The sequence below is a fragment of the Coturnix japonica genome, unplaced genomic scaffold, assembly GCF_054131305.1.
Source record: "Coturnix japonica strain WE unplaced genomic scaffold, WE-NBRP24 Scf049, whole genome shotgun sequence".
Taxonomy (NCBI): domain Eukaryota; kingdom Metazoa; phylum Chordata; class Aves; order Galliformes; family Phasianidae; genus Coturnix; species Coturnix japonica.
Window position 1 is genome coordinate 1303004 of NW_028188952.1, and position 20366 is coordinate 1323369.

The following is a 20366-nucleotide window of genomic DNA, read 5'->3' on the forward strand; positions in this document are numbered from 1 at the left end:
GCGCTCATCCCCAGGCCCAACCCACGGCGCATGGACCGTACCACTGTGCCCAGAGGGGGGGTGCGTGGTGAAGCTTTTCCTCCCCCCCACAACGCGAGTCCGTCCGTGTCGCTCCTTTCGCTGTATCCACGCGTGATCGTGACTCTGTGTTTCTCCGGCCTCGTTTCTCTGCTTTTTGTGGCTGAATAATGCGGCTGTTTGGTGCTGTAGCACAGTGGTACATTCCACTCCCCGTGGCTGTGGCTGTGGGCGCGGCCTGGCGCTCAGTCCTTTCCGCCCGGCTCGGCCGCAGCCGCCGCCATGAGGTGAGAGCGGGGCGGCATAAAGGGACAAGGATTAATGGGATGGGGATGGGATCCGAACGGGGATCAGCGGCCTCAGGGCTGGGGAACAGCCCGGTGCTGCCTTATGGGGCGGCTGCATCTCTTACAGGCTGCGGGGATAGGGGGAAAATGGCGGCCGGGCCTGGCGGCGTGGTGGGGGGGGGGAAATGGCGGTGGGGAACGGGAGGCCGGGCCGGAGCCGGGCTGTATTGGGCTGTATTGAGTTGTATTGGGCTGTATTGGGCTGTAATGAGTTGTATTGGGCTGTATTGGGCTGTATTGAGTTGTATTGGGCTGTATTGAGCTGTATTGAGTTGTATTGGGCTGTATTGAGCTGTATTGAGCCATATTGAGTTGTATTGGGCTGTATTGAGCCATATTGAGTTGTATTGGGCTGTATTGAGCCATATTGAGTTGTATTGGGCTGTATTGAGCTGTATTGAGTTGTATTAGGCTGTATTGAGCTGTATTGGGCTGTATTGAGTTGTATTGGGCTGTATTGAGCTGTATTGAGCCGTATTGAGTTATATTGGGCCCCATTGAGCCGTACTGGGCCCCATTGAGCCGTACTGGGCCCTATTGAGCCTTATTGGCTTATTGGGCCGTATTGAGCTGTATTGGGCCGTATTGTGCTGCATTGAGCTGTACTGAGTTATACCGAGTTCTACTGAGCTCTCTGCCCTGTTCCCTGCAGTATGCTCCGGCTGCAGAAGCGCCTGGCCTCCAGCGTGCTGTGCTGCGGGAAGAAGAAGGTGTGGTTGGATCCCAATGAGACCAACGAGATCGCCAACGCCAACTCGCGTAAGTAAAATACGAGAAAAAGGGGGTTGATGTGCTTTTATGGGCTTTTATGGGCTTGTTTTGTGTCGTTAATGTTCGCTGATGGTTGAGGGGTGGCTGCCCCTGGAGGCAGCAGGTTCTAATCGCCCACCAGTGCTGTTATAGGGTTGCTTTGTAGGGGTTGGACTCCATGATCTCCAAAGGTTCACTCCGACCCCTTTAATTCTATGGTTCTTTGTGTTTTGGGGTGGATTAGGGACCATCTCCAGCACTTCTGGGGCTCCCCATTGACCCACACTGTGAGTTAAGGTGCTTTCCAGGGTGACTAATAAGGAAAATATGGGATGATGGGGGAAGAACAACACCAGAAGCACGAGGAGAGTTGGGGGTCTGCCCAGCACGTGGGATCCTTACACAATCCAGATTACAGCCTGCTTTTGGCCTAATGCCTTCTCTCTTTGCTCATTGACATGATATACAGAACGTGGTGTTTTTTCCTTCCAGGTCAGCAGATCAGGAAGTTAATTAAGGATGGTTTGATCATCCGTAAACCTGTGACTGTTCACTCTCGGGCACGATGCAGGAAGAACACCTTGGCCCGTCGGAAGGGCAGACATATGGGCATCGGTGAGTGCTGAAGGCAATGCTGCAGCCTCGTGTTTCATAGAGATCTCTCACAGAGCTTCAATAGTTCTGTTCCTTACCATGTTTTCTCTCTCTCCTTAGGTAAGAGGAAGGGTACGGCCAATGCTCGTATGCCAGAGAAGGTGACCTGGATGAGGAGGATGCGGATTCTCAGGCGCCTGCTCCGGAGATACAGGGAGTCCAAGAAGATCGACCGCCATATGTGAGTCTGTCAGGGCAGGGTGCAGCTTCAGGTGCTGGGCAGGCAGCAGGGAACACGTCTGTGTGTGTTTGTGTTTATTTGTCCCTTGCTACATGCAGCCTCTCATCCAGCTCCTTGCTGTAGAGCTTGGTGATAGAAACAAATCCTCTCCAGAAAGCACAGAGCAGCCCCCATGCTTCTCTAACCAATCCTATTGCCTGCACCACTGCAGCAGCTTCAGAGCTTGGAGGTGAGCTGCTGTCACAGCACTCACGATCCATTTTATTCCTTCAGGTATCACAGCCTGTACCTGAAGGTCAAGGGCAACGTGTTCAAGAACAAGAGGATCCTGATGGAGCACATCCACAAGCTCAAGGCAGACAAGGCTCGCAAGAAGCTCCTGGCGTAAGTGTTGCTCCACTGTCAGCTTCCATTTTGCAGGCTGGGGAAGCAGTTAATGGAGTACACACATATATTTGGATGACTTCACCCAGAGGAATCAAAACAAAGCTGGGTAGGGCTGGTTTGAAGCAGAGAGATGTACGTAATCGTGGCAGAGCTGTGTGCGTAGCAGACCAGAATGGCTCATCGTGCTATAAACTGACCCAGTGATGCAGCCAGAGTTAATGATTGATAAGGGAAGGTATGAGTCATTAGTTCTCAAGGCTCTCGGTGAGGGGCAGGAGCTGCACATGGAGCACAGCCTGCTTGCATGGCAGACCAGGATCCAGTGGAGCGAGGAGAGCAGGGCCAGCAGGGCAGGCTTTCTCTTGGCTATCTGGAATGATCCCCAGGCATTCACAAACCTCTTTACCCTCTCACAGTGATCAGGCTGAGGCTCGCAGGTCTAAAACCAAGGAGGCTCGGAAGCGCCGTGAGGAACGCCTGCAAGCCAAGAAGGAGGAAATCATCAAAACCCTCTCAAAGGAAGAAGAGACCAAGAAGTGAAGGGTGGCTGCCTTGTGTACATAATAGTGCTTTCCATCCTCGAGGATTCAATAAAACATCCAGAAATACTCCCATCTGTTTGTTTTCTTCTGTGGGGAGGGATTGGGGATGAGCTCTTGCGTTATAAGGATATTCCTCTAGTAAGACAAGGGTTGGAAAATGGTCTTTATTGGTATTTATTTATAAATACAAACATAAGGAAGAGTCCATTCAGAGACGGATAATTGACTTAAAAGGACACTGTCAAGTAGTTTGAGCTACCTTACGCTGTTACCCTGTTTGAAAACAAACAAAGCTTTGGGTTCTATACTCTTGAGTTACCTCTTCAACTCAAATCTGTTAAAAGACATCAGTCCATCAGCATCACCCTGCCTCATAAATCAGCTTTGGCTCCTGTGCAAACAAACACCCATCGCTGGTGGGACCCATCATCTGCCAACCAGAGCAAGGAGTTGTGCAGGTGAACTATAGGAGCATGCTCACCGAGGAGAGAGAATCCCAGGGGTTTGAATAAATAGAATGCATTGAAAGCCATCTATAGGATAAAGGAATTGACAGTATCCTTTTAAACACAGCATACGTTGGATATCCTCCCACCAGTCAGTGCATCTGCCAGAGGTTAAACCTACACTGATGGGTTGGGGAAGCTGAGATGGAGGGGAAGGGGAGACAGCTGCTGTATGGCCATTGGGGTGGCTTTGTCCTCAGGGCAAACCCACAACCAAGAGCTGCATCCCCATGGCCACACAGGCAGCTCTCCCATATCAGACTGCAGCAGGAAGGTGAAGTGCTGCCCCTCTCAGCTGGGATCCATCCCATAAACGTGCCCCCTCCTTCCATCCTGGGGTGCAGGCAGAAGGAACAGAGCTGTGATGGATCCTTCAGCTCATCCCCACCAACCTGCTCTGCTCTGACCACGCTCTGCCCCATGGCACCCCTGTATTCCTGACTGCTGTGGGGGGCACAGTGCAGCCCCACCACCTCCAAGGGCAGCACTTACCTGTGGGCAATACAACAGCCCAGCTCTGCTGCACAACAGGACAGACCCTGCTGCTCCTCCTGCTCCAGTGAGGCAGCAGCTCTCAACCAGGGATAACCAGCAAAAAGGTTCTGTGTTTATTTTCCTTATGGGAAAGGGGGGGTTGGAGGGAAAGGACAGCAGAAGCAGCGCTGGAGCAGAGCCTATAGCTTGTCCCCTATAGCAAAGAGTTCCGCTCTCATCAATGGGAGAAAACCTGGAATCCCAATCAGTTTTTCCATCAGCCCCATTGCAGGCTCAGGCTGCCAGCAGTTCAAAAGGAAAGGCTTTGCTGTAAATTTCAATGGGTGAAATCAATTTTTTGTTGTTTTCTTTTGCTTTGGTAAATCTCCAAAATCACCGACTGACCATCAGGAAGAAGAGGAGAAAGAAACAAAAGACACCACCCAAAAACCTGGGGTGTGAGGAGGGTGAAAGCAGAGCCTGGTAGCACAGATCCCGAGCTACAGCACAACCTCCTATGGGGCCTCTGAGCTGGACGCTACGGGACATAGAAGCAACAGATGAACCTCCTGATGTTGAGCATGCCCAGGGGGTCTGCAGGGATGGGAGCAATGGAGCTCACAGCTCACTGCTGCTCCTCCATCCCCTCGCTCAGAAATGGATGCACAGCTTGGAGGAGGTCAGTTTGTTTCTCTTTTCCACCTGGGTGATGGATGCAGGGATAAAGCCCGTCCTTTACTCTCCCTATTTTCCAAGGCTTGCGATTCCTTCTCTAAACCTCTACAGCAGCAAACAGTCGTTTCGGGTTTTGCCAACACCTCCCCCTCCTCACCGCAATGACTTCTTCTGAGCATGCCCAGCAGGAATATGGTTCACAATGATACCAATCCACCTACAGAGAAAAGCCAACAGAGCTCCAGCCCCAGAGCACAGAGTTCATCCGTCTGCTGGAACGGGTAGGGTTTGTATATGGATGTATATGGGTGGCTACAGGGGCCGGCACCGCTGCCTTTTGGGGCTGCCCCTTGCAAATGAACACTGCATCGCCCTCCTGGAAGGTACAGCTGTCCGCCGTCGCTCTAGAGGTGTAATTAAATACTCAGTTTGCAGGGTTGGCTGCTGCTTCCAGTGTCATAGGATGATGCAACATCTGCAGAAGCGCTGTCGGCTGCCCCCGACCGATGGAGGTGGTGTCACCGGTGCAAAGTAGGCATGGACTTTAATGTTGGGTAAATGGGTCTGGAAGAGAAAGGCAGTGCAATGAAGGGATGGCAGCAGGGCGTCAGCAGGTAACCCCCCTGCACAGCACAGCTGGGTGCTGTTGGTTCACCACTGTGTGCTGTATGAGCATCACAGCACATGGAACACATAGAGAAGCGCAGTGCTGTGCTGTTGGGTGCTGACACAGCCCTGCATTGCAATGCTGAGTGCTCTGCTACCACTAAATGGGCAGAGCTACAGGTGTAGAATGAGAGCAGATGGCCTCATGTTGCAGCAGGGAGGGTCAGGTTGAACATTAGGAACAATTTCTCCCCCCTAAAGAGCAGTCAGACACCAATACAAGCTGCCTGGGGGGGGGGTCACTGTCCCAGGGGTGCTGCAGCACTGAGGGCTGTGGTTCATGGCATAGGGGGGTCTCAGAGATCTTTTCCAACCTTAAGGACTCAGTGATTTCTTTCTTCCAATCACTCCCCTTCCTGAAGAGCTGGGGCTCATCCCATGCCACGTTTTAAGCCCAGGACCACCATTCATTTTGCAGGTGATGGCTCTCAGACCACAAAGAATCCGATGCTGCAGCCCAATCTCTTCCCACCCCCCACTAGAAGCCTCCAAGCTTTGGCCTTCACGTTCTTACCCTGAGTCTCTTGATCCCTGCCCGCGTGATCTGCTGGCAGTCGTACAGCTCTATCCTCTCCAGGCTGTGGCAGCTCTTCAGGTGCTCCAGGGAAGCATCAGTGATCAGGGGGCAGTTGTCCAACTCGATCACCTCCAGACGGTCGTGGGCACAGGCTCCGTTCCCCAGGTGGCGGATGCCATCGTCCGTGATCAGCTCGCAATGGGACAAACTCTGCACCCAAACAGAGGCTGTGAGCCCTGAGCAAGAGGCAGCCAATGCTCTGCTGGGGGCACCGGGGATGAGAGAGAAGCTGGCCAGTGCTTTATAAGCACACGTGTGGTTTGGCACAGAGATCTGGGCTTGCTCTGAGCACTGGAGCTGTAGTGGTGCTCCAGGTGATGCAGCAGAGCCTGGGAGAGGGAGTTCGTGTGGCTGAAGGGGAGCAGAGAGGTGACTGCAGGAGAGACCCAGGAGAGAGGGCAGCAGGCACTTACTGCAAGGAATGGGATAAATAAATACCTCTGCTATCAAAGAAACCAGCTTTGTAAAATCTCTGTGGCCTTGCACATCATAGCCAGGGATCTAAAGACCTGCAGAAATAGAACGTCACCTGCTTTGTGCACTTCTGGGGGCTGCGTCCTAAAGGTCCTGGGAAAGGAAGCAGGGCTTGAGCTGGAGATGGCATCAACCTGCAGCTCCGTGGGGGTACAGCTGAGGGGTAGAGCCCACAGGCTGCACCCTGTGCCCACCACCACGATGGCAACGGGGCAGAGCTCATGGAGGTGGGGACAGAGATAGAGACAGACTCAGCTCCCAGAAACAGAGCCCAATAAAGCATCGCTCTCTTGAGCCTGTGAGCTCTGCAGCCCTCAGGTGCCCGGCTGTGTTAGAGCTGAGAAGGGCTCTGCTCCTGCACACAGACTGACAGACACCTGAGGGTCAGCAGGTGGGGAAAACCCTACCAGGAGCACCCAGCAACCCAGAACTCACTGCCTGGCAGCTGTGGGTGCCTGGAGGCCAACTACTGCCAGCAGCAGCATTGGGACAATGGGCTCCTAAGGCTCAGCTGTTCAGCTGAGTTCTTCATGACGTGCCCATGAAGTCAAAGAGACAAATTCCCATAGGCAGTGCATGAAACCCCTCCGTGTCGCTCTACTCACCAGAACCTGGAGCCGCGGACAGTGTATGGAGAGCTGGATTAACGTGCTGTCTGTTATCTGCAAAAAGAACAGGGCCTCTTCATGCTGCGTGCTTTGCATGAGGACCTTCTGCCCATCCCTACTGATGAATAACAGCAAACAGGTGCCCAGTCTGCACCCCCCAAGCGCCCCCCAAAGGGTCTGTGTCTGGAATGCCTGTGTCTGAGTACAGGAGGTGTTCAGGTCCCTTCCACCAGGAGGGGCACAGTAGTATTTAGCCACAGGGAATATAAAGAATTCAACTACAAAGGCAGTGTTTCCTCATCCATTTTCTGCACCATCTTTTTGCCCAGGATTCAAAGGGAAGCTCCATTTGGACACAACCTGCTGCCTTTTTTCCCCCCCACCATCTTTCTGCACCGCTGCCATTGTGCAATAAGTGAGGGACCAACAGTGTGACAGCAGAGCGGCGGCTCCTACCTGCACACACTCCTCCAGGTCCATTTTTTCAAGCTCGTGGCAGTTCTGGGAACAAACAGAGGAGCAAAAAGCACCGAGTGAGTGCAAAGTTCAGGCAGCAAAAGCAAACAGCCACAACACGGGCAGCACTGGGCAGGAGCAGAGGTTTTTCTCCATGGAATAACAGGAGAGAAAAGGAAGTTTGCTGCTTCTCAATCAACACCATGAGGGGAAATCCAGCAGATGTGACTCATTTCAATGAGTTTTTCCTTCATTGGTAGAAAGGAGGTTGAATTGAATGTAGGGTTGGTCATACAGAGCACAGTTCAATCGTGAACAACGAGCAGCATTTGGTAATGGGGATGCATCCAACGTTGCCCTCAGTTGGCTCTGAGGTGTGTGGGGCTGCACAATCACCACCTTCCACCCCCACAACACAAAGTTGTGCTCATAGAGAGAGGGATACATAGGAAGCAAAGCTTTCCCCTCCATGTAGGAGCACTCACCCTGGCCAGTGTTGTGAAGCCCACATCTGTCAGCTGGGAGCACCTGGCGACTTCTAATATTCTGCACAGAAAGAACAGAGGGTGATTGTGGTGGAGATCTGCCTTCAGAGCATCCACCCGCAGCACCTGAATATAAGAATCACCCGAATGCACTGAAATAGCCCAACATCCAGAAATATGGGTGTGGAGAAACTGAATTATAGCAAAGTGCTCCAGGAGGAACCTGTCCTGATTAAAAAAGGGTTTTAAGCAGAAAACAAAAGGCTGCCCCCCTCCACCTGCCATTAAATCACAGCGAGGAGCCTGCCATCATCATCACACCAGGAGGAAACAGTGGGGTTTAAATGTGTTCCCAGCACAGAACCACCCCGGCCTCAACCGCTTTCTATTGAAAGAGATATAACAAAGCAGAAGGAGACATACAAAGGTTTAAAGAGAGGCTGCTGCAGCACACAGCCATGGCACGGAGCTCTCCTCCCACTGCTCTGATTGAGAAAGCAGAGCTTGGTGCAACCAGGAGCAGCTCCAGCAGCACCAGGAACAGACTTGGCACAATGAGGAGCAGCCCCATACAGCCCTCAGCTCTGCACCAAAGCCTTACCTGAGCCTCGGGCAGTTCTGTCCCAGGGCATTCAGGATGGCATCTGTAATGTTGCAGCAGCCCGAGGCGCACAGCGACTGCAGCTTGTGGCATCCTCTGCATATTGTAATGAGACCATCATCTGTTATTTGCTACAAGAAAAACAACAACACCATCACGAGGCATAACAGAGGAGCGGAGGTGCACCCGCGACGCATGTTTTCCTCTTGGGTTTCCAACCAGGAACGTAACTGATGTCACAATGTGCAACCCAAAATGCATCCAGCCCTGCAACCTGGTGCTGCTGCCCTGCTCTGCCTGCAGCAGGCACACATTTAGGTGCAAACAGACATTTGTTCTGGCACTGCAGCATCACAGCCTGAAGTCCTGCATGGGGAACTGCTGCTCTTGGAGCTGAGCAGGGCTGGCTGAGCACCACCAGCATTCCAAGCCCATGGAAAGAATGCTTCCATCACAGGAGCTCAGCAGCCCTGCAGGCAGGGCAAGGAGAGCAACGCTTCCACCAAACCCAGCGCTGCTTCCAAGGGTTTTATGAGCACTCCCAAAAAGCTGTTTTAAATCAGCTGTTTCTAAAAGGCTTGGCAATGCACAGCTGTGTGCACCACAGCCACGTGCTGGGAGCACGGTGTGGTACTTACTAAGCACGTCTGGAGGTTTAATGTCACCAATTCAGGACAGTTTGCACCGATGTATTTGAGAGCTTCGTCCTCGAGCTGGGAAGGAAAAATCAGAGAGTGAAGCAATGCTGCAGCGCTTGAGGCAGTCCTGCAAAGGAAGACTTGGGGACAACAAAACACAGGGATGGGGTGGCTGTGCACTGCAGCCTCCAAATGCACAGCAGGGGTGCATTGCCACATCCAGTGCTGCAGGAGCAGAGTGCAGAGACTCACATCTCACTGCTGACCAAGGGAGAGGCAGATCCAGGTACACGCATGGCTGGAGCAGAGCTAACAGTGGGGTCACAAACCCACCCCAGGAATGAGGGCTGTGCTCTGCCAATGGGGGCCACAAGTGACCCCATATCTATATGGCAACGGGGGGGGGCTCTCAATAAAACTAAGGAGTATTATTTTGGAGCACAAACACAGCCAGGGCTCCTCAGGATGATTAAAACTAAAAGCTTGCTATTCTTAAATCCATAAGAACAGATGGCAAAGCAATTGATTACCAGGATGTATTGCCATCAATATTACTCGTGGCTCCGTAAACGATGAGAAACTCAAGCTGTTCCTACGACCTGAGCCCTCCAAACAGGCTGAGATTCCACCAGCTCCAGCCCTCACTGCCATGTGTGTGACACCTGAGGGTGTCCCCCTGCACACACCACGTGCCACTGCTGCCCTTATCGTGGTCACCCTTCAGGACTCCAGTGTCCTTGTGTGGGGAAATGCACTTTTTGTACCCACAGCTGTTTATCTATAGGCAGCAGATGGAAATGGCAGTGACTCACATTTGAGGAATGCACAGCACAAGAGAAAAAGAAATGCAAAGCACTGAGCCTGGGTACCAGCAGCAGTTCGGCCCGGCTGCCAGGTCTACCCAGCAGGTAACCCCAGCCCCAACCCAAGCTGCCCGCAGCTTTCAGCCCACTGGGGTCACTGCTGCTCTCCTTTGCCAGTGCTGAGACTGAGATGTGACATGGAGCAAACCAAGAGGCAGCTGTAGAAGCTGCCAGGGTGCTCACACATCCCCAGGGAGCAGCAGTCCCTGCCACCCACACCCAGCCCAGCAGGGACCAGCCGTTGTCCCTGGGTCCCATTGCTCCATACCTGTGTGCAGCCCTTCAGGGACAGCGCTTTGAGGCCCCCACAGCCCCTCACTAGTGCCTGGACACCATCCTTGGTCACTTGGTCGCACCAGGAGATGTTGAGCTGCTCCAGCAGTGGGCAGCCCTCGCTGGAGAGGTGAGAGGAAAAGGCTGAAAGCTTTTGACTTTGCGTTAGAAGGAAATCCTTCAAGCCAGAATCCAGGAAAACCTCATTTCTGAGCAGCATCTGGACCCCACAGCAATGGGGCCCTTCCACCAACGCTCACAGCCTGCAGGGGCAGCAGCAGGAGCTCTGAGCAGTGGGGCCAGCCCTGAATGCTGCACCCCATTCACACACCTCCTGGTTTCTGTACAAGGACAGCACAGCCCATGTGAGATCTGCACCTCAGCACACCCTGAGCCATAACCCAACGCTGGGCTGGTTTCCACCAGCAGCTCCCATCCAGGTGGATTTCTGCAGCACAAACCTGCCCACGTGAAATCAGGGATGCAGATGAAGACCCCCAAGAGGAAGCTCCAATGGAGCTACAAAGATAATGTAACTGCTCAGTTTCAGATCAGCCTGTTCCTTTTGGTGTCCAGAAAGTCTCTCCAGATCACGTCTCCTCTAATGCTGTTTCCTTGTGTCTCATCACTGGGATATCAGTACCACCTCAGCCCCTGTTGCCCCCTTTGGAGTTTTGTGCCTCCCAACACCTCCCACCAATGTCTGCCTTTCCCTTCCTTTCCTTTCCCAGACCATTCAGCCACCCCATGCAGCAGATCAGGCAGTCCTGCTTGTCCTAAGCAGCTCAGAAAGACAAACAGTCACACTCTCACCTCCCAGCTATGTAAACACTCAGCAGCACCCTGAGAGGGCAGGAGCTGGTTGGAAGCACAGGAGGAGCATTTAAGAAAGGCAGGGTGACTTTTTGGGTTCACCTCCAATCCCTAAACACCAACATTAACACTTCTGCTAACAACTAGATTGGGGATTCCAGCTGGCCCTAAGCCCTGCATGGATCTGAGCTCTGCAGCCACAGCTCAGCTCCCATCTCCTCTGCAGTCCCACCATCGGCCCCCTCTGCCCTCCCACCCCAACACCTTCGTATCAGGCTGGCTGCATCCTCCTACCTGAGTGCCTTCAGGGACAGGTTGGTGATGGAGGTGCAGGATGCCAGATCGAGGTGCCGGAGCTTGGAGCAGAACTTACTGAGGCTGGTGCAAGTGCTGGAGGAGAACACACAGAGAACAGCAGTGTGATGGGTTTAGCAGCACTCTCCTTGTGACCCACAGCACAGATAAGGGGGAGACAGAGAGGAGTTGGCACTCACGCGTCTGTGATTTTGGTGCAGCCATTCAGGTTCAGCACTTCAATGTTCCTGCAGTTCTGTGCAAACGTCCTTTAGGAAAAGGAAAGGCAAAACAAAGCTCTTTTTCAGCCAATGGATTCCTGTTCTGCTGCGTTTACATGGATGGGCTCAAGAAACATAGAATGAAACAGGTAATTTGTGTTGGCCCACAACTTGCCCTGAGATCTCCCACTCTTTGCTGTTCAGCCCTGAGTGGAGCATGGCATGTGAAGGTGAGATGATCAATGAGGGATGCCAACATCACTGCTCCCAGTGCTTTCTATTGGACAGCACCGCGGATCCCCAGCTCTGCTGCCCCAAGACACCACCCCCATGGGCTGCAGAGCCCCCCCGTGCCATGGCTCTACCTCAGTGCGTTGTCTCCCACTCCTTGGCAGCCACGCAGGCTCAGCTTCCTCAGGAACCCCCCGCATCTCTTGGAGATGTTCTCCACCACTCGGCCCTGGTCAGGACAGAAGGAGCGACGTTAACACCCCAAAGAGCCCACAGCAATAACAGACAGTTCTGTCTGTCCAGCTGTTCGTTATTCTATAGCTAAAATGGCACTGGGGAAACAAAGAGCCATCGGGACAACCTACAGCAGGGAGAGGGGAACCATTCAGCTTCTGAAGATGGACAGAGTGGAGCCCACAGGGCAGTGATGGAGCTCGGGTGGCTCAGGGCTGAGGACCCCTGGATGCCAGGCAGGCTGAGCAGGGAAAGCCTTGAAAGAACATCAGTACAGTGTACAGCATCCCCAGCTGCTGTTCCACCTCTGCCTTCACAACGTCCCCCCTATTGCCATCCTTTATGCTTTGATACAGATATGGAATTCCATCCATTTTCAAAAGCTGAGTGTGTTGTGAGCCCATAATGACTCCCCGGGGCCACGAACTGAAATTAATGATTTCTGTCTCCAGGGAAGGCAGGGAGGGCTGTGCTGGGAGCATTAATCCGTGCTAAGCTGTAATTACGTTTCAACAAGAAAAATGGGTTTGTATGTCACTTAATTATACCTCGATATCCCTCTGGAAATCAAACAGGTCAATTCGCTGCCAGTTACTGCCATCCAGGGCCAGAACATTCCATGCCTTTATTGAAGGGAAAAAAATAAATGTAAATGTCTGGTTAATATGAAAAATACCAACAACCCAACAGGGGGGACCCAGTTACAGCTTGTTCCCTTTAGAAACAACCGTTCTGCCTCAGATGACAACACGACAATTAGAGCCAATGAGAACAGCTCAGTTAGTGCTCACTGTGAGCACAGTTTGTGTGGGGCCTCACAGCACGTGGAACCACCAATAGGGTTGGGTTGGATGGGACCCTACAGCCCATGGAACCACCAATAGGGCTGGGTTGGATGGGACCCTACAGCCCATGGAACCACCAATAGGGTTGGGTTGGATGGGACCTTACAGCCCATGGAACCATTAACAGGGTTGGGTTGGATGGGATCTTACAGCCTATGGAACCACCCATAGGGTTGGGTTGGATGGGACCCCCATCTTGCCCATGCTACAGATATGAACCAGCAATCACTTATTCTGCCCTTAGTAAACCAAGTAGGCTTTGAGCACGGTGCCATACTCAAAGTTGTAATTAACACCAGCAAAGCAAACAGCTGAATCTCATCAAAGCCATCAGTCCACCATTAAGAAACAGTGCACCAATGTATGTGCATAGGCGTATTTTTACAGCACGCCCATTGCAAGCACTGAGCTGCATCTCCAGCACAACAGCAGTTCTTGTGCAAGCCAGGCAGGCTTACACCAGCAGAGAGAACTGTGAGTGCCCATTGACTCCCTGCATTATAAACCTGCTCTGGGTGTTTGTTTTAAGGTCTGGTTATTGCCAAGAGGACGCCCAGCAGCTCCAGAGGAAAGGGCACTTATCAGTGGGTGCATCTCAGAGTGGGCTGGAGGGAACACAGAGTGCAGCAGCTCTGCATTGACTTTACAATGCAGTAGCTGGAGCAGTGAGCGTGCAAAGCTCCCCATTAGGGAGCACTGTGTGGGTGCTGGGATGGCCCTGCAGCAGGAGGAGCTTCTTACCCTGGAGACCTGAGCACAGCGACACAGAGTGACCACATCCAGGAAGGAGAAAATCCTGCAAAGGAAACAGAGATCTCTGTGGTCATCTGCAGCTACAAGGCAGAACACAAAGGGGCAAAAAAGAGGGGGGTGGGGGGTTGGAAAGAGAGCAGTAATCCAGCATCCAAGGGGAACTCTGAGAACAAGCAATGCCCCACTGCCCCCCAAAGCCCCGACTGCTCAGCCAGCATTAAATCCCTTGGATTAAAGGCTATTTCTGTGTGCCCACTGAGCAGCCGACAATGCAAGGAAAGCTGAAGGAAATGAGAGAAACGAGGGAAAAAATGCTACTTTTACCCCAGATTCCCACCAGAGGAACACAAACAGCCACCCCCCAGTCCATGGGAGCAGCGGCTGAGCCAAGATGAGGGCTCCATTTCTGCACTTGCAGAAAAATCACTTTCTCCATGGAAATCCCAGGCTATTAATAACCTCCTCAGCCTCCTGTCAGGGCTTTGGGTCCTGGCCCAACTCCTTCCTGCTTCCTGCTCCTCCCTTCCCAGTCTACGCCCAGCACAGGGGATGCCAACACAGCACTGCAGGCCTTTCCAATGCAACACCTGGGAGCTCCACAAGGCATCCTCCCTTTGGGGTTGCAGACCCTTCTGCCTGCACCTCCCTATGGGGATGCACAGCCCTCTGCCCTCCTGCTCCCCTTCTATTGCTCCCTGCACTTCCCCAGCCCCAATGAGCCATTTGCTCATGGACACAGCTTGGTGACCTCTGCCTCTAATAGCACTCAGGGAGCATTTCTCTGTGCTTCCTGCACTGCTCTGATGTTGGCTCAGGAGAGGAGCAGTGACTCAGCACACCCAGCCTCGCACAACGCTGCTCTCATTGCTGTGCCTCTGCTTTGCACTTTGGTCAGTTCAGACCCGGCTGCAGCCTCAGCCATTGGCACGGCCCCAGGAGAGCAACCAGCACAGCTCCAGCCTGCAGAGCTCAATGCAGGGACACTGCTGGGGAGCTCTGCAAAACCCCAAACCCCACTGAGGGGCCTGTGGGGCTCAGCAACAATCTAAGTTATAGTATGGGATGAGTGCTGGGATTCTTCCCAGCAACCTGCATGGGGTACAATAAAGCAAAGGGAACCCCTGTGTTCACCTGAGCTCAGCTCAAGAGAAGCCAGCCTGGTGAATGGCACTGAGGGTGGAAGGGAGCCTGCATGGATGGCACCCTGCTGAGCAGCTCTGGGTGCTCTCAGTAAGAGTGGGACACCAGAATTCCTCCTGGATCATCCCAAGGCACCTCCACCATTGGATGGGGATTGGAGGGGATGGTTGAGTGCTCCCGGCTGGGACTCAGGCAGCTCTGGTGCTGCATCAGGTGAAGTATTTCATGGTGAAGCAGCTCAGCATGGTGAGGATGGGGCTCTGCCTCCCAGCCCAGCCAGCATGTGATGCAGTCAGAGCACTTCTCAGCTCCTTCATCCATCGGGGATTGCCTGGGACTCCTCACTTTCCCATTGCAGCCAGCTGAGGGTCAGCACCTCTCCAGCAGCAGGGAGAGACCCCAGCCAGGAGCAGGAGCTCCAAACCCAACCATAACCCAGGCAGGACCTGAAGGGCCCAGAGAGGGGCTGGCAAGAACCTGGAGCCCCCCCATCACCCCTCCCACACCCAGCCCAGCTTGCAGGCAGGGCACTGTTGGAGCCACACATTTTTGGAGCTCAGGGTGAGACAAAGGCCACTGTTGCCCTTTTTCACATCCACCCCCTCTTTATTTTGCTCAAGCACAGCTTTCCTCCTTTGCAACCACACACACGAGGCATCGATGCCATCTGCAGAATGAACCAAGTGGGGAACAAGGCGCCGCGCTGTAGTGCTGCTCAGACACACACGTCTTTGTCTCACAGACAGTGACACATTTACAGGAGATTCCTGCAGATAAACGCATCCAAGTTCCTCTTTCAAAGGCCGCACTGTCGATCCACGCTGCTCAATCTGCACAGTGTGCTAACAGTGGATTCCAGCTCTCAAAACCATTACGTACAAACCTTAATGTTCATCAGCTCTACCTCCTTGTATCACCCCAGTGCCACAGCAACATTGGGACACCAAACCACCCCCATGTCCCACAGACTCCCAGTGCTCCCCATAGTGCTGCTCCTCTGTCCCCATCCCTGCCTGCTGGGTCCATCCAGCTTCATTAAGGTTCAGCCCCATCCACAAAGCAGGCACCCAGCACATCCACACTTAGCACAAAGTCTTGGACCACACCGTGCTCTCTTTGCTTGCAGCTCTGCCAGGACCTGAGCTTGGCTGGTGCATCACACTGATCCATGGAGCAGGAAGGTCTTACCTCAGCAGCAGCTCTTTGGGAAGCTTCTTGTTGATCACAGCTTCATCGTTATTCGAGAACATCTGGAACAAGAACAACAACAGCAGGTTGGCCATACATTTACTTTATGTGCATGCAAAGAGGGCTGCCTACAGCAGTGAAGCAAACTCCTTGTGGAGCAGGAGGGGTTTATCCACATGGAAATGCACAGCAGAGTGTTCTGTCACCATTGCAGGACCTGGACCTGCAGCAGCACATGTGCCGTGTGTGCATCACACCTATGGAGCTTCAGAGCCCTCTGTGTTATAGGCAGGGATGGACCACTGTGCCCTACAGAACAGCAGGGCTCCTGGTGAGCTCCTAAAGGGCTTCATGCAGCACTTATGGCTGATAGGAGATAAGCAGCCCCCCCATAACCAGGGGGCTGAGCAGCCCCTGTCCCGACCCTCCACAACTGCTTCCCAGCCACAGGAAATGGAGCAATCAAAAAGCGAGCTGCAATTATTAAGAGGGTAAATAACACATTCTGGAATTTGTTTTGAAGTGAGGGAAGGTGGAGGGCCAACAATTGCCATTATAAATTAGGGATTGCATGCACAGCTGCATGCTTTGCTTCTTACATCCCCACCCAGCCCGCATGGAGATGTGTCACAGATCCACGCAGCTCACAAAGATCTTTTCGCTGCTCTGAAATGGAACCATCAGTGTGGATTCAGCCCAAGCTCAGCCCAGTGCTGCACCACAGCATGTTTTGGGTCTGGGCTCAGCTCTGCTCCCAGCAGAACCACGGTGTGAGCAGGGAATGGCTGCACAGGGCACAGAGCAGCCCTGTCTGTGCACACAGGGGTTCCCTGCAGCCACATGGTGAGGGCTGAGATGCCACCCAGCCCCATTGCTGCCATGTGCACCTCTATGGCACCACCGACCCCAGTGTGACTAAGCAGGGAGAAGAGAATCAGCTCCTGAGCGGCCAGGCTGATTATGGGCTTAATATCCCTAAAAATAGCTGTGTGTGTGATTTGCCCAACGTACGCTGTCAGATCGCTCCTTCATCTGCCTTGGAGAAGCTCTATGAGGAGGGATGGGGTGAGGAACCCAACCTGCAGAGTCAGAAGGAGCCAACCCAGCAGTGGGAACATGGGGCACAATGAGATGGAGCGACCTATAGGGGCAGAGGGCACAAAGTGCATTACAAGGAGCTCACAGGGAACCCAATGGGAACCACGAGGACCACCCCGTGCTGCCACCAAATGCAATTCCTTCATGACCTATCACACAGATCTGATTCAAAGCTGCCTCTTTCCAGCTGTGTGAGCTGGGTTCACATCCGGCTCTGACTGCCACCATGATGATGATGATGATGATGATGGTGGTGGTGCTGTGGGCACAGATCCTCAGGGTTACATCCTCACCCCACCTGCGATGGGTGTGGGATGGCCCAGGTGGGACCGGCTCTGCCGCGCGTCGCATCAGCTTTCCCAATGCAGTGAGTCAAGTGCAATCCCAAGCAAGGCGACCCAGCAGTGAAAACAGTAATTAAGCAGAACAGCCCCAATTAAGACTAGTATCTAAACCAGCATAAGGCATGGCGACACGCAGGACGGCCCTGTGCCCTTTGGCCAAGCTGCAAGGCATGGCATGGCCTTGCCTGAGCCTCGTGGCCATGGCACAACCAAACCCAACCGTGGCATAGGGCTGAGCATCAGGTGCAGCATGGCATGGAGTCACTGTGCCCAGAGGTGATCCAGCACATGGGGATGTGGCACATGGGACACAATAAATGGGCACAGCAGGATGGACCAGCGTTGGCCATGGGGGTCTGAGGGGTCTTTTCTGACCTTAATGACCCCCCTATGACCCCTTCAAAGACCCCCCTTCTCTCCCTTCCCCCCCTTCTCTTGCCTAACGATCCCAGCTGGGAACAACCAGCCCACACTTGCGACACAGGCAGCTCTGCAGGTGACACGGGCCGAGGTCGAACACCCGCTCATTTAATCCTAAAGCTCTCCCTAATTACTGCGGGGCCGAGCTGGCTGCGCTTAACACAAAGCACCGGGAGGCCGAAACCCGCCCCAACCCCATTGAACAAAAGGATGCAAATGAAAAGCAGCCCAGCTTGGTTTCTGAGCTCTCTTTATCAGCACAACGCAAAGCTCCCCAAACATCACCTGCCCCATAGCACAGTGAGAAGCACCGACCCCCCTCCCCACTGCCCCACTGCCACCCCCCTGCTGTAGGAAGGCTGCTCTGACCCATAGCGCTTCCTCTTCTGCCCCATATCAGACCCGATGGGTTCCTCTCCCAGCTGTGGGATGCCCAGTTCCACACCCTGCTCACACAGCCCCAGCAATGCCATAAAGCCCCGACCAAAGCACAGCAAACAAAGAGCCCCAAAACAGAAACACAACGGGCCGAGGGAAGCTGATGTTACCCTGAACACACACAGGACTCCTCACTAAGAGCCAACTGGATTCTGAGCTTCCCATCCTGCTCATATCTTACCTCGTCTTAGGGGCAGCCCTGAAGTCAAATGAGCCCCAGCAGCTGCTCCGTCCAGCTCAGAGTCCTCCCCAAATCAGCTCCTAAATCCCAGCTGAGGATGCATCTGTCCCAAGGAAGGAGCCTGCGTGGCTCCCATCCCTCCTGCACCCACAGCTTTCCTTTCCCCATAACACAAAGTGCCCCATAAATGCTCCCGCAGCTCAATTCGGCTGCAGTTAATTGGAGGTTTCCAAAGCTTCCTGCAGGAAGGCAGGACGGCCTCTGCTGGGTTGGATTTTTGTTTTGCTTTGCTTTTGTTTAAGGGATGGAGTGGGAGCTTACACCGTATTGCTCACAGCCTGGAAAGAAAAACAACAACAACGACTGTAATTACTCCAGGCTGACGACGTGGCTCAGCCCATGGCAGGGGCTGCTCACACTGCCAAGCCCAGGCCTGGTACCCAGCACTGGGTCTGCTCTGCTCCATTAACAGCAATAGGGGGGGGGTTCTGAGTGCCTGAGTTACATGAGAAGCAATAGGAACCAGAAGCAGCTCCCCTTCTGCCCTCCCTCCCTAATGCCCCCCCCTCCCCTGCCCTACACCCCCCCATTACACTCTAGGAAGCACAGACCCCCCCCCAGCTCCTGCTCTCCTTTAACACCAAACCACTGCTGCAAGGGCTGCACGCAGAGAACCCACACATTCATCACATTGAAGGCGATCAGCCCCATCGCCCACCACCAACCCCCCCCATCTGTGACTCCTATAAAAGCCAATGAGACCCCCCCAACCCTCACCCCCCCCCCGGCATCGCAGCGCTCAGCACATTTCTGCTCCATTGTCCCTCGTTATTGTCCCCGCGTCACATGAAACAGCGGCTCTTTGTCAACAAACACAGCGCTGGAAGCAGCAAAGCCTGATCCGGAAGGTGCCACCGATTCCAGCTGTGCCCCCTTATAACCAATGTGTATGTGGGGGGGTCAGTGCTGTCAGTGCACACAGACTCATCGCCCTCAGTACAGCTGATAGGGGAAGCCTACAGAGACCCTATAGGTGACGGCTATCAGCACAGACCCCCCCCCCCCAATATCACCCTCCGTGTATCTCGCTTACCGAGCGCTGCGGGAGGGGGGGGGGAGGGGGCTCGCAAAGCAACGTTGTACGAGGAAGGGAACACACAGAACCAGACCAACAACTAAAGGCACTAAATACACCCACCGCGCCCCCCCCCCCGCACACACGGACGGCTCCATCCCCGCAGTGCCCCCCCCCATCCCCGCAGCGGGGTTAGGCCGCGCCGCCCTGCACCGAGCCCAGCATTACACATTACAACCCATCGGATCAACGACCCCCGGTGCTGGGGGGGGACACGATACCGCCGCGACCCCCCCCCACTCAGTGAGCTCCACTCCCCCCCAGGCCGCTCCGTCCCCCCCCTCACTCCGGGCCCCGCAGCCCCGCTCACAGGCCTCGGCCTCACCTCGAAGCGGCTCTTGGTGACGCCGTTCATGTCCCTACGCATGGCGGGGGGTCAGGGGGGGGCGGGGGGCGCCCGGCCGGGCCCCGGGATGAGCCGAGATCCTACGGCCTCAACTTCAACACCAAACAAAAACACGGGGCACCTGCCAACAACGCGTACGCTCATTGGTCGGCGACGGGGAGGGGGGGGTTGGTAATGAGGGGGGGGAAGAGAGCGCGTTTATCAGCCCCCCCCCCAAAACACCGCCCGGCGCCCACCTACCCCGCACAGCGCCGCTGCGCCCATCGCAACCAGGTGCTGCCGGGGGGGATTTGGGGTTTCCCACCCCTTCCCGGTACTGGGGGCTGCGGGGTGTCCCCCCCCCCACTGACACCCCCTGGGGAGTGTGCAGCATCGACGTGCCCCGCCGCAACGGGGGGCTGCGATGGGGGGAAACGGGGGGGTCGTGGGGGGGGAGAGCCCCCCGCCCCGCGCTTCCCTTCCGGGAGGAGCAGACGGGGCGCGGGAAACGGCCAATGGCGCGCCGAGTTG

At 54.3% G+C, this 20366-nt stretch overlaps 2 protein-coding genes across 13 annotated transcripts; one reads left to right on the plus strand and one right to left on the minus strand.

The window, feature by feature from the left end:
• The first annotated feature begins 268 nt into the window (after nt 1–268).
• On the plus strand, nt 269–2945 carry RPL19 (ribosomal protein L19). The gene is made up of 6 exons (XM_015885843.2): nt 269–305; nt 1018–1124; nt 1608–1730; nt 1830–1950; nt 2224–2334; nt 2754–2945. The coding sequence occupies exons 1-6, from the start codon at nt 301–303 to the stop codon at nt 2875–2877; spliced, it is 591 nt and encodes a 196-aa protein (XP_015741329.1). The 5' UTR covers nt 269–300; the 3' UTR covers nt 2878–2945.
• An 84-nt stretch (nt 2946–3029) lies between these two features.
• On the minus strand, nt 3030–20344 carry FBXL20 (F-box and leucine rich repeat protein 20). Of its 12 annotated transcripts, none has more exons than XR_014940768.1 (16): nt 19836–19968; nt 15895–15956; nt 13555–13609; nt 12517–12591; nt 11869–11963; nt 11483–11551; nt 11283–11378; nt 10171–10297; nt 9040–9114; nt 8402–8532; nt 7801–7861; nt 7316–7360; nt 6857–6913; nt 6216–6286; nt 5715–5927; nt 3030–5098 (listed from the first exon to the last, which is right to left on the minus strand). XR_014940768.1 is itself a non-coding variant. In XM_015885840.3 (15 exons), exons 1-15 carry the CDS (start codon nt 20118–20120, stop codon nt 4991–4993), a joined length of 1293 nt encoding a protein of 430 aa, XP_015741326.1. In that variant the 5' UTR covers nt 20121–20344; the 3' UTR covers nt 3030–4990. The 12 variants fall into 12 exon arrangements, 9 of the variants coding, with proteins under 9 accessions (XP_015741326.1, XP_085388482.1, XP_015741328.1 ...); XR_014940770.1 differs by lacking the exon at nt 6216–6286 and adding an exon at nt 6307–6344; XR_014940769.1 differs by having other exon boundaries at nt 6216–6344.
• Nucleotides 20345–20366: the final 22 nt, after the last annotated feature.

What these genes read in the sequence shown, in the direction of transcription:
- RPL19 (XM_015885843.2), top strand. An exon ending in GATCGCCAACGCCAACTCGC is followed by an intron (nt 1,125 to 1,607) that starts GTAAGTAAAATA and finishes TTTTCCTTCCAG; the next exon opens with GTCAGCAGATCAGGAAGTTA. An exon ending in GGGCAGACATATGGGCATCG is followed by an intron (nt 1,731 to 1,829) that starts GTGAGTGCTGAA and finishes CTCTCTCCTTAG; the next exon opens with GTAAGAGGAAGGGTACGGCC.
- FBXL20 (XM_015885842.2), bottom strand. Translation starts at nt 17,343, where the DNA reads ATGCGACGCGCGGCAGAGCCGGTCCCACCTGGGCCATCCCACACCCAT. An exon ending in ATTTCCAGAGGGATATCGAG is followed by an intron (nt 11,964 to 12,516) that starts GTATAATTAAGT and finishes TGTCCTGACCAG; the next exon opens with GGCCGAGTGGTGGAGAACAT. An exon ending in CCCTGAAGGGCTGCACACAG is followed by an intron (nt 9,115 to 10,170) that starts GTATGGAGCAAT and finishes TTTCCTTCCCAG; the next exon opens with CTCGAGGACGAAGCTCTCAA.